Genomic DNA, 16440 nt, shown 5'->3' on the forward strand with positions numbered 1-16440 from the left:
AGATGATAGTAAATTTTTATTTATAGCCGCTTTGTAATTGTTAAGAAATTACCTGTTATAAGAAAGTTCGGAGTCAAGAACGGTTTGAGACAAGGCGACCCACTGTCAACTACTTTATTCAACCTCGTGTTAGAAAAGATTTTGAGAGAAAGCAACGCCAATCGTCAAGGCACAATTTGTCACAACAGGCATCAAATCCTCGCATTCGCAGACGACTTAACAATCTTAACAAGGTCAAAAGACGAACTACAAAATACTGCAAAGAAGATTATAACAACTGCTAAAAAAATAGGATTAGAAATCAACGAAAACAAAAGCAAATATATGGTGTGGGACAATAAAAAATGTGACCAAGACAACCATTTAAGAATCACAATAGACTAAAACAGTGAGTACCGATTTTCAGAGGTAGGTGTGTTTGTGTATCTAGGGACAGTAATATCAAAAACACCCGGGAGTGCAAATGAAATTAGTGCTAGAGTAGCTGCAGGGACCAAGAGTGCTTTCGCGCTAAAATCAATAATACCGGGAAACGTGTTCTCTAGAGCAGTGAAACTCCTAGTGTACAAAACTATTATAAGGCCGGTAGTGACTTACGCATCTGAAGTGTGGACGATAAGAAAACAGGAACAGTTGTTACTCAGCATATGGGAAAGGAAAATTCTGAGAAAAATTTATGGAGGTAAAAGAGTGGGAGACACATGGGAACGGAGAGCAAACAAAGAAATAAAGGAGCTGTATGACGATGCTGATATAGTAGGTGTAGTAAAGGCACAACGAATAAGGTGGATGGGGCATTTAATTATGGATGAACCAAGAAAGAGTTCCCAGTAAAATTTGGACAGTAGAAATGGGAGGTAGAAGACGAGTAGGAAGACCCAGAGCACAGTGGAAAAAGGAAGTCGAAGACGATCTAGCGCGACTACAGGTTCGGGAGTGGAGGGCAGCTGCTGAAAATAGGACAAAATGGGCATCAATTGTCCACCAAGCCAAGGGCCTACAAGGCCTATAGTGCTAATATATATATAATATAAGATAAGGAAATCTCTAAATTATTTGGGTAATATTTCATAAGTTTATCTCATGTTTTTTCTTCTTTCGTAGATAAGAGTTGCGCTTATTCGTAGAAGTTAATTTTGTACACATATATGGTTGCAGGTGTTGCGCGTTTATATAAGAGAATTTTGCGTATTTTAACTAAAAATTATAAAGAGGAATCGAAAATGGGCCAAGAGAGGGAGATTTTTTAAAGAGAAGAGAAAGTGTGTCGTTTGCCTTTGGTCTTTATGCCACCACAATTTGGTTATTGGATAAAGTCCGGCGCATGTGTCGGTGCCGTGCTTCCAGTTTTATGTAATAAAGAAGTGGGTGCGAATACACTTTAGTGTTTGTGTTGTTTTTTGTACGCGTCTGTTGTGGAAATTGCAGTGTAAGACTGTATATTTGGATTATTGATATTACGAAGTAATTAAGACTGTATTTAACCTGTTTCAATCGACCGCTTGCGTGCGTGGCGATTGTCTTTGGCATTGTTGCCATATTTGACTGAGAAAAACGGTGGCGCAGGGACAATTCTTCGTAGCCAAAAATGTACAAGGTCTCTCAAGTAAAACTTGCACTCCATTAACAAATCAATTTCCGGAAAATTATAAAAACGCTCTCGCACACTTCAACTTGTATGAAAGGGAAAGCATATTGCTGAGGTCTCTCGTTGAGCGCCAAATAAATAATGCCGCATGTAAAGGTATATAGGCAACTACACCCCCACAATATACCTGTTCAACTAGTTCTAATTTAAAAAAAAAACTTTAAACTAAAAAGTTTGTAATTTCTCCTCATGCACATTAGGCATATGCTACAAAGAAAAATCCCTATATTGACTGAAATTAATAATTTGGGAGGCTCAATAGCTTCGATCACCTTCCGAAATTGCAAATAATGTATTAATCAAATTTTTATCAACACGTCAACAAATCTTGGATACAAAAATCTGGCATAAAGATGCGGGTCGCGCAATGGATTCGAATAAATATCCAATTAATTTATTGTCAATAACAAAAATTAATTCCGACTCCGTATTCATTTAAATTACTCGTATGACCAGTTCTTTCAACATAATTCATGGAATAAAAGCAGAGGCGTTTTTTCTGGTCAAATTTTGGATAGTGTAGATGACCTTTGTACGTACGATATACCTCTTTTTGGTTTCTTTTAAAAATAAGGGCTCGTATACATCAACATAGGGGAGACTGACGGATGTAATGGCAACCTTACTTTGAAAACTAAACCAAAAATAAATAGTAAATAATTTTCTGGGTTTAAGGAACCAATTCCATTTATTGATTGAAGGAATATGAAAAACACAACGAGTTGATTTTATATTCAATTTATTGATTGTGTAAACAAATGCGTTTGGCATAGTGATGTGCCAGGCAGTACTGCATCTCCAACTGTATCTAAAATTATTATTAGTTCTGTTAGTCTGCATGATAATTAAACTTTGCAAATGCCTTTGGTTTAATATTGTTAGAATGTACCATAAAAAAGGGTTAACTTTCGGAAATAATTCACGTAAGCGTTTTTGTTGCCAAATTTTACGTCGGCTAGTACTTTTCTTTAATTTTTTGTCGAGATGTCAATTTGTTGCATTAGAACTACTATTACAGCCTGTTCATACCATATTACAGCTACATTCACAAATCTTATAACCTACCGTTATAACTTCGACACGAAATCTGAACGAGATGACAAATTCCGGCTATAAAAATCCGATCAAAAAAGTCCGGCCATAAATATAATCGAAATAAAAGATAGCTTAACGACGGGATAAGATAAATTGGTCTACAAAAGCAAAAAAAAGGGCGCTAAAGATTATCAGATACGATTTCAACGAGCGAAATCGTAATTTAATATCCATCACGATTGAACTTTGGTTACAGAATTCTAAAGAGCAATAAAAGGAATTTATACCCCTCGCGCAAGTGGTGTGCCCCTCGACCGCAAGCTGATGCAATTTTAATTTGCCGCAATTGTGTGCTTTCGTAATGGAAAGATCTGCACGTTAAAAGGTATACGATTCATTCATTTGTATTGGCGGCGGTCGATGTATTCTGAAAACTGCTCCAAATTTTCCTACAATTTAAATACGAGAGCAAAAAACGGACCGATAGTTTATGTGAATTGCAGCATGGAAGTTACGATCCTGGAATAGATTAAACTTGTGGTTTAATTATTCCGAGTTTTCATTTCCGTTCTATCTTTGTCTTATTCGACTCTCTTTTATACCAGACTGATTTATGTTTTTCCATTATTGGAAATTGGTATATACCTTTACCTTATATATTGAACATTCAGTGGGTTTATTAATTTTACGGAAGGCAAAGCAAAATCTTTACTTGGAGCGCAGTTTCAATACATTCTAGCCGTATGAAGATATTTCAAGTAGTGCGCTAGAATTTTATTGCAAAAGTAGAATAAGTATTCAAACTGCTTTTTTTTCGTTAGTTATCGCTTTGAATTGTGGACTGATATAATTCGATTTGAAACCATTTAATTACAATCGGATTAAAGCAAAACGTAATTGAAAAAAATTTATGGCTGCAGCTTCAAAAAACTACGAATACCTACCAGCATTATTAAGTGACGCAGGCGAACTGCAGACTCCCGCAGTTTACTATCCCAGTATGAGCTCAAAAATATTTCATTATACGAGAATGTCGTTAATGCAATTTTAAATTGTTGAGCACCGATGGTTCGTTCTCCAACGCAAAAGTTGAATGGGCATTTTATTACACAATTTATTATTAACGATCGGCACTAGAGAGACACAAATGCTTAGCCAATATCATTACAGTTTATCGAAGTGCTCATTCACGTTAAAAATTCGTGAATCGTCTCACAGTACAAAGGTGAAACCAAAAAGGCCAATTTAACGACACAGGGGTAAACAGATAATTACATCAGGCATGTAGAAGGATCCTCAGAGTTATGGTAACGTTTTATGTGTTTTAGATCTCCATTGGGAAATTTTCTGCCTTTGCTGACCATTTCCACTTTACCTGCAGGCCGAAGGAAATTTCCCAATTTTCAGTAGGGGAATTTTTTGCACACAACCCGAATTCGGAAATCAGACTTTTAATCCGGCTCATATTCAATAGCGCTGATCTTTAAATGCTTGAAACCTATTCAGTTCAAACTTTGCACAGTTGATCTATATGCCATATGTAGGAAGCCTATTGAAAATGTGTCAAATTAAATGACCCCGTGGGGTCACGCTTCTCTGTTCCTGCCAAACGCTTGAACCTATCCGGTTGAAATTTTGCACAGTAGACTTATATGCCACATGTAACAAGCCAATTGAAAATGGGTCAAATAAAATAACCCCGTAGGGTCACACCGAGGAGCTCTGTCGCTTTTTTAGATGCTCTTTAGGGGTTTATTAAAGTTCCAAAAGTGTTTTGCATTCCACCGATGGAGTGATAGATGATTTTGTACGTAGTGTAGGATTGATTTATATTTTTTATGATTTTTATAATCAAGACCTTTTCATAAAGTCATAGTGCACAAATTATAACAATTTTTTACGGTGTAACATTCACAATGTGTGAGGTTGTGGTTAGAAGCACATGCTGTCGAATTTTATTTTGTTTTGTCGTTTTGAGAGTTCAAAGAAGCCATTATACTGTTTATTACTCATATATTCCAAATCAGAAATCAAGCTAGGGAATTAGATTATTCTCAATGCAGGAATTGCCAACTTCTTTATTAAGCAGTAACTCAAATAAGCTCTGATTTTGTACGGTCATAAATTTCATCACAGTGTATTTGAAGTTGGATTACAAATTTCGAGTGTGCAATTAGACGCAAAAATATTTATAATTAAAAAGTTTTTCATAAAGGTTAAAAGTCTAAAAGGCAGGTGATTTAATCCGGAACATTTCTGCGCAAATAAATATCTATTAGCGGGGATTAGGGTAAATTAGCTACATGAAGCCGCGCTTAAAAATACCAGTAAAGGCATAAAGTTGTTTGTTGCGGATAATGCCCTTCGTGTCTCGAAGTTAATCTTTATGTCTGTACACAAACTTAAATCTCTCTGGCATGTAGCTTCCGGTTTTATCTTTGAACTTCTTAAACAAATTTGGATATTTTTGTGCGTAGGAGACGATGCTAATTTCAGTCAACGCGATGGTGCGGTACATTAATTTCCACGCACTTTAATTGAATAATTTAAACAAAGTGCCAATTTCAAGAAATTTATGTTCCTTTTAAAAATTTCCGTACAGCTTTAAGTTTTACTACGCCTGAAACAACTAATGAAAGAAAACGGTGGTTAGTTACTTATCTAAAGTTTTTCCTCAAAAAAATATTATACTACTTAAAAGCAGAGATATTCCACTTTTCATTCAATCGAAACTGTTTAACACCCCTAAAAAGAATCGCCCCGAAGGATCCGCCGAGGAATAGTCGCCAGTGGAAGATTTGCCCAAAGGCAAATTTTGGCCAGACGGGTATAGGGGTGAATTCCATGCCTGGATTTTACTGGAGAGCGACGATCTTTCAGGTAAGAACCTCTGAGGGCGAATTCACCATGACCAGGCTTCCGATGAAAATTACTGGAGCGATTAGCCGCGGAGAAGAATTTACCGCATAGTTTTTTAGGACCTGTTCTATATAATGGAACCAGATGTAGATGAATTCTTCATTACCTGCCATTCTTTTATTTCCCAATATAGTTTTTAACGGTGAATATTTCGAAACAATAACCTAATTTGAAGCAAAAGTAAGTAACAATGAGTCGGAACCCACTAAAAACGGTGCTTTAGATTGAGCTTATATTTTTCAAATTTATTTTATGCATAACGTCCTATGGCCGTGCGAAATTAAACGCAAATCTATTGAAAACACATCTGGGGGAAGATGGAATTTTTCACGAAACGTAATAGTCATTTGTTAAAAATCGTCTACGAGCTTTTAGTAAAAACGAAATTACTGAATCAATATCTATGTGAATAAATCCACTGAAGAATTAACATGAAAATCAAAATCATCACATTTTACTTGTATAGATCAACGGTTTTAGTCACAAGAATAAGGTGATAAAGTAGGCAATAACAAAACGTATTCGATCTAGTGGGAAATCGAACGAGAGCGTTAGTAAAGAGAACAATGCTGGATTTTAACTTTACAAACTGCTCAAAGTCATTTTGTTAAAATGCATTTAAAGTAAATCGGTTTGAAAATAAAGAAAAACGTACCAAGCGCAATTCTCCACTAAGTAAAGTAACACCATTTAGTTTATTGAACCCCAATATAATCGATTCACAAACTTCACTCTAAGTGGTTTACATTAACACATAAACTAAATTACAGAGTATCTAACATTAAACTTCCCAATTAATATTTTGATCCAAGGTGATCGTAAATTTACGAAAATTGTTAAAATTTATAAATTCTGTTACGATGGGCATGTAATCCAATTATATGTTGCGCTGGGGCGTATTGTTGGGAAACCGATAATATAAAACCGGAAAATAACGCCGCCTTTCAATTTTGTATTAACAAACTTTGAAATTTAAAGCGCTTGCACGGAAATATTAAGACTAGATGTGTTGTTTCACAATTGTCTTCCTGATCCTAAAATACAATTTATTTGATTGTCAGCATTCCAAAAGACATCTTGCAATATTAAAGTGAAATAATTAAAATAAATTTGTAAAAGAGCGGCGTAATTGGAACTTTTGTTTAAAATTAATGGCGGTTACTTGTGAAATATGGTCGGTGGCTTGTTTGCAAGAAAAGCATGACAAATAAGTAAGGAACAGTTTGCAACCGCACGCCATTCGTTATTTTGTTTTATTTAGTATTTATGCGAGTTTACATACAAACGGATGAAAAGAGAAGGGTTTGTTGTAGTTTAACACAGAAAACCTCACTTTCTGGATCATACTGTCGTAAGACACTATAAATTTCTATGTATCGTTTCTGATTTATTTCTTTTAGTTCATAAACACTTCTTTTCATTTTTGTCACGTTCTCTTTATTTTGGCATTCTGTGATAAAGGAAAGTGACTTGCCGTGATATATTTGACACATAGATCAAATTTGACCCGCAGTGTCATAGCATTCAATTCTTAGGATTAAAAATGGCGACCATGTCTAATAGGAGTAAGTATGATGATTGCCTAATTTCTGCAATGCACATACTTGGTGATTAAGTCTTGTGTAGGAGATTCAAGTCACATACCATACATAGTGGCACATTGGCACCCTTTGATCGGAACATTCTTTACAATAATATTCCTTTACTAATATTTAATGGCTATAAGCAGAAGCCTCCAAAATTAAGAAAAATAATTAGAATAAAAGGAAACTTAATTTGATGGGTATGTAGAATCTAAGGCATTCGCATCTGATGAAGGATCGAAGAGGACTAATTTAGAGAGAACTTGATGAAACGAAAAAATGCGAAGAATCAGAATAACTCGACAACACTGAAGAATCCGAAGATCCCTTTATGATTTTTTCCGACCTCCACTTTGAACCTGAATTTTTTCAAGTAAAATGATTAATTAATCCCCGCCTAGCATTAAATGAAAGGATGTTATACACTGTAACAAGAACTGGTGGAGAAACGGATTCTTTCCCTGTTCTACTGAAAACTTATAATATATGAAAATGTACCAAACCTACTCTATTATATAATCGCCTATCTTAAATCAATAACTTATAACTTATCGACTGAATTGAGCGAAATTTTAATTGAAATTACTTAGAAACCGTTATATCCTTTTCAATAGATGCTTAACTAAATACATGCTTCAATACTTCTATTATCAAATCTACACGAATTGGCGCCGTTTAATAATACGTAAAATTACATGAAAATCCTTTCTCTCATAATTTGCATTATTAAATGGATCCAACGGAAAATAATTTAATTTTTCACAATGAGGATTTGAAAATTGAACCGTGCCTTTTTTTAACACAATTTTTCCGACGTCTTAAAATTGCATCCAATATATGTGAACAGCATGGACATTTTTTTGGATAACGACTCGTTGAGGGCCCCCTTTATTCTTTATTATATAGGGCCAGGAAAATTTCATAATTTTATTTAACTGGCTATGAACGCAAAATAACTAACCGCTGTCAAATTTAACTGATATTCCGAACTGATATGGATCAAAAGGAAAGGTTTCGTTTCCTCGGTGTGAAATTTATCTTTAATTAACGAAAAAATAAACGTTCGGTTTACAAAGGGGGTCCGTTACACCACCTTAACTAATATAAATTCCAATTCTGACTGTTCCAACGAACGGTTTTTGCCCTATCAAAATTCTCCAACAAATCCTCCCTAGCTACTCGTTAATTAATCGCACTTATAAAATGGGTTCTTATCAATTTTGCAAATTCCAGGCTACTACATGCTATCATGCCAAATTCGCATTGTAACTCAATAGTACTAATTAAAAAGATGAAATATGATACAAACACCCCATCTCCACCGGTTTCCAAAAGCAATTAAAAAACAAATCCTCATAGGAATTAAATATGTAGATATAAATGCGTGCCCCTTGCAGTCCAGTTGACGAATTTGTTCTTTCAAATTCTAACAAAACCACTATCCACCCGGACAATAATTTCAAATCTCTAAATTTTGACCACAGGCAAATTGATTGATTGGCAATGTTTAAATTACTCAAACCCCAAACAATTCTCAATTTACCTATTTCTGTGAAAAAAAAATTAAATGCAAATTGGAAGCTACTCATAAGGGTCTGAACAATTTGGGTCATATGAATAATTAGTACAGTCTAATTAGACGTAAAAATGCTAAATGGTTATAAAAGGTCCGGTAGAAGATTTTATTTTTCCAACTTGTTTAAATGGAAAAAGAGAAAAAACCAAGTTTTCCAATGAGACTGACGTCGGCAGAAATTCCTATGGTCAAACATTAATAAAAATTTCTTTTTAGGCCAACGGTAATGCTTTGGTAAAAGTATGTTTTATTCAAAATTGTAGAGTGTAAAAGTACCTTTCATTTAATATTTTATGTGGTTCTCTGGTTATTTATAGTTTAGGAGATACATCAATTAAGAATTTCGGGTTTTTGTCAATTTTTGAAAATAATGCTATTTGTAAGATGATGCAAAACCTAGACAAGATATGACGGTTCGGAGGTATATAGACTATAGAGAAAACTTTTTGGGTAGATACGAGCTAACTCCCAACGAAATAGGTGGCAGGAAAGAACACGGCCTTGTTGCACTTTTCACAGCGTGTTTTGGTTTCTAAGAATAAGCATAAAGTGTGATCGTTTCGTTTGAGTTTGTATTTCAGTAACTGTTTTTACATTTAGAAATTTGAGTAGATGGGTAATTTTCGTTTTAAGTTTATTGCTTTTGAAAATTGTTCAATATAGATAAGGTGCTAGAAGGTGTTAGAAGTAAGACACATCTGGTCGAATTTTGCGGAAGTTATAAAAGGTTATATCTCGTCGTTTGCGATAAGAAAATTCGTTATCGCGTTGCGTAAGGTAAAATTTAAGTAGCTTCAAAAGAAGGACGTGTTATCGCTGATTTCTGTTACACGGTTAATTTGGGCAGTCGGCCCTATTGGTTTAGTTGGACACGTAATTGATCGTTTTTTGCGTCTCTTAAAGAAAATCACAGTTATGAGTGGATGCTAGAGTTAATTAAAATTTTCATTTAAATTTTATTTCTATCGATTAATCGCATGTGCTCCGTACATTGTTTGTAGGTGTTGAGTGCCTTTGTAATAATAATATAATTAACAGTTAAACAAATTAAAATTAACGTAACGTACGACTGATTCTTTCAAATTTGCACTTTCGCGTGACCATTGTCCGATCAAAAATAATAGTCCAGTCAACCTGTGTCGTAAAACACCAGTTGAAGGAAAAAAATAGTATAAAGCTCATTTTTTCTCCATCGACTACTACCATTTAGACAAGTGTTTAGCCAAAAGTCCCCGCCCCTACCCCCTTGCTTCCCCCCCTGTGCCACCCTAAACATGAAAAGTGTAGGGGTTTCGTAAATCGCGTCTCTCTCGATTACTAAACAACATATCGGATTGCAATTTGTTTTATTCTCTTTGCTATAACATTGTCTACAAATAAGTTTCAGTTGACTTTCGTCGTAACTTTTACCGTTGGTTTGTAATTCGTATGAAAATGTAAAAAGTGGTATATTTTTCGGCACGTAATTTTACTTTTTGTCGCAGAAATTTTCACGCCGACATTTTATCAAAAAATGTTCCCTACAAAAGTTGTAGCTCCCATTATTACCTTTAAAATGATATGAAATAGTACTTACTTTGTTGAAGAGCCTGTGAGATTCAGCCGGTGTAATGCAGAATGCGTACCCAGTCGTGGCGGGTTCCGTCGAGGTGGGCCCGGCGGCACGGCGTTGCAATGCTAATATTGTGGTATAGTGAGTGTTTTTTTCTAACTTGAAGGTACACTATTGCATTTTCTCTAAACTAAACCCAACGAATCTCAGTGAAACCTAAATTCCACCCTTTTTAAATTTGTGTCAAATATTAATTAAGTCCTTGTATAGGTACAGCTAAAAAACGTATTTAAAATAGTTTTTTGTTTCAAAATGCATGTAATATTTTGTTTATGTTATTTTAGAAGAAAATAATTGCGGTATCTTAATTTTAAGTAAAAAATATTTTCAGATTATTCACATTAAAAAATAAATTGATGTTGACCATTTTCCTCGACTTCAACCACAGGTACCTTGCTGCATGATCCATCCCCAGTCCGTAGCGCTGATTTCCTTATCTCCATTCCATTTTTGAATTTGATAGATGCTCGATAAGCGTGTTGTTCAGCAGCTCCAGATGTTGGAGCGACGGATGCCATGCTAAATTTGGATTTTAATGACATTTTCGCAACAGCTTTAAGTTACATTGGATATCTACTGTCATTCAGACATGCAGACCTTGTGCATCGATATAGTTTCAAGAAAAAAGCCTCTTCTACCTCTTTGAGTTAAGCTTTTGTGCGATCATTTGATGAACTTAGCAATTTGTTCTCGTTGATTTTGCCTTTGCCGAATAAAGAAGACGTGGTATCACATCCTGTGATAGCATAAAAAAATATCACATCTCTTCATGGGTCTTGCTGATGTCATAGGTTGATGGTGTGCCAGAGGGTTTGTGAAAGAATAGTTGTACATTTTGGCACTGTGGTAGCCCTAGGAATTGAACGAAAAGATCTGTATCCTGTCCGACGACAACTGTAGGCCTCACACTTTGAATATGGGAGACACTATTCCTCTTCTAAAATCAACGCGTACAAATTGCTAAGTTCATCAAATGACAGTTTTATGAAAAACAGGCAGACAAAAATATTCTCAAAGAGGTATTTATAGGAGAGGTTTTCTTCTTGAAACAAATATGGATGCACAAGGTATGCATGTCTGAATGACAGTAGATAGGTATTCAATGTAACTTAAAGCTGTTGCAAAAAAGTCATTAAAATCCAAATTTAACATCGCATCCCTCCCTGCAACATCTGGTGCTGCTGAACAACACGCTTATCGTCTATCGAGCATACTATCAGATTCAAAAATGGATCCTGCAACTGCAAAAGGGCTTGCAAAAGTAATTGCAGCTGATTTAAAGCATCACTTGTTGCACAGAAATGTGTGGGAGCTGTGGCGGATCATGCAGTAATGTAACTTTGGTTGAAGTCAAGGAAAATGAAGAACTTGTCCTGGAAGTTTAGGAAATCGGAAATGGTCAACACCAATTTATTTTTTAATGTGAATAATCTGAAAATATTTGTTACTTCAAATTAAGATACCGCAATTAGTTTGTTCTAAAATAACATTAAAAAAATATTACATGCATTTTTAAACAATAGTTATTTACATAAAAGTCAGGAAAATGATACATTACTGTCGAGGAAGTATTGGAAGTGCGAGGTTCCGTTTGGGGCCGAGTACTTTAATTTCCGAGTCAGGTAATGTCATTTTACTGACGAGGTTTGTATTAAATTTTACCCGAAATCGTATTTTAATAACAAATTTCAATTTTTATATAGAACTTTTAATTAATGTCAATCTCAGTGATGACTATAGACATTTGGAAATGTCACAAATGCGGCCGGTAAAGTGACAGTTGCGGCCAGTAAAGTGACAAACGGCAGGAAACGTAGTCTGCTCTGCCTCTGTCATGGAAACTAAGATTTCCTGACAGAAAGTAAGCATGAAAATGAAGGTTCAGGACGATTTTGGGTAATAGAATAGTATATTAAAGTACAAGTGTCATTTGGCGAAGATTGTCGCACGAGGTAGTTTGCCGCATAAGCCGCGTAGCGGCGAATGCGGCAAAAGCCGAGTGCGACAAGTAGTCAAATGACACGTGTGCTTTATACTATTTTTTCTATTTCGACTTTTAAATAATATATACAAATTATAAATATTGCCTTTAGGCGTTGTTAGGTAATTTTAAACCTGGTTTTAAACTATCATTCAGTGTATGTTGGTAATAGACACAGTTCATTTATTTTCACGTTGGCTAACCTGATTCCTGTATTTTCAAACTTCAAACTTTTAATTATTTGGTCATAATTCCATTTTGCGGCAGTTATGATGAATACGGATGACAAACACGTCTCTTGTACAATACATTGTCATACCTTTGTTTATTTGAAATTTAGTTAAAAAGTCCTCTCTCGTACTTTATTTACACATTACAGATTATGTTTAGTTTTGATTTGACGGATACCGATGACGGCAAAAAAGCGAGGGGTACCAATCCAACAAAATAAAAAAAAGAATACGTTTCTATTTCTTTCAGCATCATTTTTGTCTAGAAACGCACGCAAACTGGACCAATCAAGTACGGTTTCGGTATTGTTTCCACATCGAAATAGAAAAAACTATTTAAAATACGTTTTTTAGCTGTACCTATACAAGGACATATTTGACACAAATTGAAAAATTGTGGAATTTAGGTTTCACTGAGACTCGTTGGGTTTTCTTTAGAGAAAATGCAATAGTGTACCTTCAAGTTAAAAAAAAACACTCACTATACAACAATATTAGCATTGCAACGCCGTGCCGCCGGGCCCACCTCGACGGAACCCACCACGACTGGGTACGCATTCTGCGTTACACCGGCTGAATCTCGCAGGTTCTCAACAAAGTAAGTACTATTTCATATCATTTTAAAGGTAATAATGGGAGCTACAACTTTTGTAGGGAACATTTTTTGATAAAATGTCGGCGTGAAAATTTCTGCGACAAAAAGTAAAATTACGTGCCGAAAAATATACCACTTTTTACATTTTCATACGAATTACAAACCAACGGTAAAAGTTACGACTAAAGTCAACTGAAACTTATTTGTAGACAATGTTATAGCAAAGAGAATAAAACAAATTGCAATCCGATATGTTGTTTAGTAATCGAGAGAGACGCGATTTACGAAACCCCTACACTTTTCATGTTTAGGGTGGCACAGGGGGGAAGCAAGGGGGGTAGGGGCGGGGACTTTTGGCTAAACACTTGTCTAAATGGTAGTAGTCGATGGGGAAAAAATTAGCTTTATACTATTTTTTTCCCACTAAAAACACAGGTTGACTGGACTATAAGGCTTCATAGATACCAAGAAAGTACATTGAAATTAATTCTTGGTAAAAATACCTTCATAACCTTAATTAACGACTCGCCAGTAAAAACCTCTTTACTATGCTAAGATTGTAAAATAGTATTAATAGTCTTAATGTTTCTAATAGTCCGTTACTAGGTTGCTATTTATTGAACCCCTCATCAATACTATGTGGAGGAAAACATTTTCTACACCCCCCAATATCAGTTTGATTAGTTTTCTTTGACGTTCTCATTCAATTCAATGACTATAAATTAGCAATGTATCGAAGGAAAGAGTGTGACGGTGTATATGTACTTGAGATTTCTGACGCATTCTCCAGTTGTACTTCAGAGAGAAAGTCTGTGCTTTAGAAAGCGTTTAGCCTTTGGATCTCCTATTTCCTGAATTAATTTTGTTCCGATTGTTTCTTCGCATCGCGACCTCAAAGTTTCAAAAGCCACACCCCTAAAAATAAATGCTTCTAATAGAGTGTCTTTTCACAAAATCACCTTTATTGAGCTGTGACGTAAACTTGTAATTAAATAAATTGTCGTTGAATGTATAAAATTCGGTATGCCTAAAGGTAAAAAAAATAATTATTAACTTTATATTTACGAAAGTCTTTTCAGTAAAAAAAAAACGCTACAAATTTGGTGCACAGTTATTAACAACATTTTCGTTTTGTACTGACGCTTTAAATTCATTCACACAGCAAATCGATTGACTAAGATTTATGATGGGGTACTATTCTTTCATCCCCGCTATTTATGGAGTTAGGCCAGCACTCTGCGGAATTTAACAATTAAATATCTTGATATATGTAAGTCTTAATGTTAATTATACGGAAATCAAACGACGTCGTTTTGAAGAGTTATAGTAGGTCGTTAGGTTTCCTTTTGCCAACCCACCCGAGTGTGCCAACGCATTGTTCTAAGTCAGTCGGGATTTAACGATAACAGTTACTCATTGTCTTTGTTATTGTTATTAGAACGAAAGAGGCATCATAAATAAATCGATGTGGAGTAGAGACGCGTTTTCCAAAAGTAAGAAAAGGAAAAAAAATACGCACACTTACCGTTCTGTTTCCTAAATTTCTTACTTTGCAGTTTAAATAAGACGTTTTATCTACCAGCGCGGTTACGTTTTTTGAGGCGGCCTTCTCGAAGAAGGGACCTCGATTTATTATTATTGGCTCAACGTCAAACTCCTCCGACAGCTCTTGCAAAACGTTAATTTCCTCACTTTTGGGACGTCCTAATCCTGAAACAAAAACTCGACGTTAATACATATTATAGGAAACGTTCCACCCTTAGTTGACGTGCTTAAGAAAATCGCCAACGATAAAATTTATCTCATTATCCTTTCGAGTGAGGTCACAATGGAATTGATCGAATCCATCATTAATGCGGTTGACATTTTGTTTAAAACCAAGAAATCCGGCGAGCCTGGCTAATCTCTCTAATTCCGAACTTTGCTTATTCTATTGACAACTTTTATTAAAGCTTAAAGAATCTGTCGGCTTAACTGGAGTTAACAACGAAATTGTATTTTTAAGCGGGGGATTAAGTTCTTTATAGCTGACCCACTATGGAATTAATTGAATTCGAATTTCGTTGTGTTTTTCTTCTAAACTTCTTACAGAGTTGGAGATATACAGGGACAGTATTTCGTTGGTAATGTTACTGTAAGTACAGAGAGGACACTGACTGGTCGGGTTTGACAGTAAATGTTGTCAGTAACTATTTAATAATAATAATAATAATAATAAAGCTTATTTAATGTTTTGTAGAACAGCCTACATACATAAGTCAATACAAAAGCAAAATAAAAATATTACAAATGTAAGAACAAACAAAATTATAACAAAAAGAACTCTGTACTGAAAAATTCCTCATACGAGTAAAACGCTTTATCAATAAGAAATGCTTTAGTTCTTGATTTGAATAAATTAAAAGGTAAAGCCTTAATATTGGGAGGAATATAATTATACATTTTTATATTGATATGATCAAAACTGTTTTGCGTCTTACTTAAACGGCAAAAAGGGACAAATGCATTTAATTTGTTGCGGGTGTCATAATTATGAACATCGCAATTTTTAACAAAATAATGTTCATTGCGCTTAACAAAACAAAGACAAGTAAAAATAAAAATAGATGGAAGCGTTAATATTTGGTGATCAATGAAAGCTTGCCGACAATCATCTCTAAATGAAATGTTAGCAATAATTCTAACGGCTTTTCTTTGTAATTTAAATAATTGCCTCCAACAAGCAAAATGACCCCAAACATTAATAGCATAAGACAAGTGGCTATGTATGAGTGCAAAATAGGCAGTTTTAAGAATATTCATAGTTACATTACTCGCTAATCTACGCAAAACAAAAATATTTCTGCTTAACTTCGTAGCAACAAAATTACCGTGAACATCAAAATTTAATTTACGATCAATACAAATTCCTAAAAATTTCACATATTCAGGTGTTGATAAATCATGTGATCGCAGTGATAATATCATGGATACCGTTTTCATTGTATTTATATGTAATAAGTTTATAGTGCACCAAGTATTAGCTCGTTGAAGTAATTCATTGGAGTTATTTAGTGCCCCGTTAATGTGTTCGGCCCCAACAAGTAAGGTAGCATCATCTGCATAAAGAAGGCAGTTTTCATTTCCAGAAATAAAGCTTGGCATATCATTAATATAAATTAAAAAGAGAAGAGGCCCCAGAATACTACCTTGGGGTACTCCTTTCGTTATACAGTTTTCCTGATAGGTTATTATTTATCCTTACACATTGAAACCTATTTG

General features: G+C 34.8%; 1 protein-coding gene across 1 annotated transcript in view; it reads right to left on the reverse strand.

Annotated features, from left to right (window-relative positions):
- LOC116158970 (zwei Ig domain protein zig-8-like) overlaps positions 1-14889 on the reverse strand; it is a gene marked incomplete at both ends in the record, with an annotated part of 57648 nt that extends 42759 nt beyond the window's left edge. The window contains 1 exon segment of the mRNA XM_031471850.1: positions 14705-14889. Coding sequence (XP_031327710.1) covers positions 14705-14889 — 185 coding nt within the window.
- Between the last annotated feature and the right edge of the window lie 1551 nt (positions 14890-16440).

Source organism: Photinus pyralis, unplaced genomic scaffold (genome assembly GCF_008802855.1).
Source record: "Photinus pyralis isolate 1611_PpyrPB1 unplaced genomic scaffold, Ppyr1.3 Ppyr1.4_LG1, whole genome shotgun sequence".
Classification (NCBI taxonomy): Eukaryota; Metazoa; Arthropoda; class Insecta; order Coleoptera; family Lampyridae; genus Photinus; species Photinus pyralis.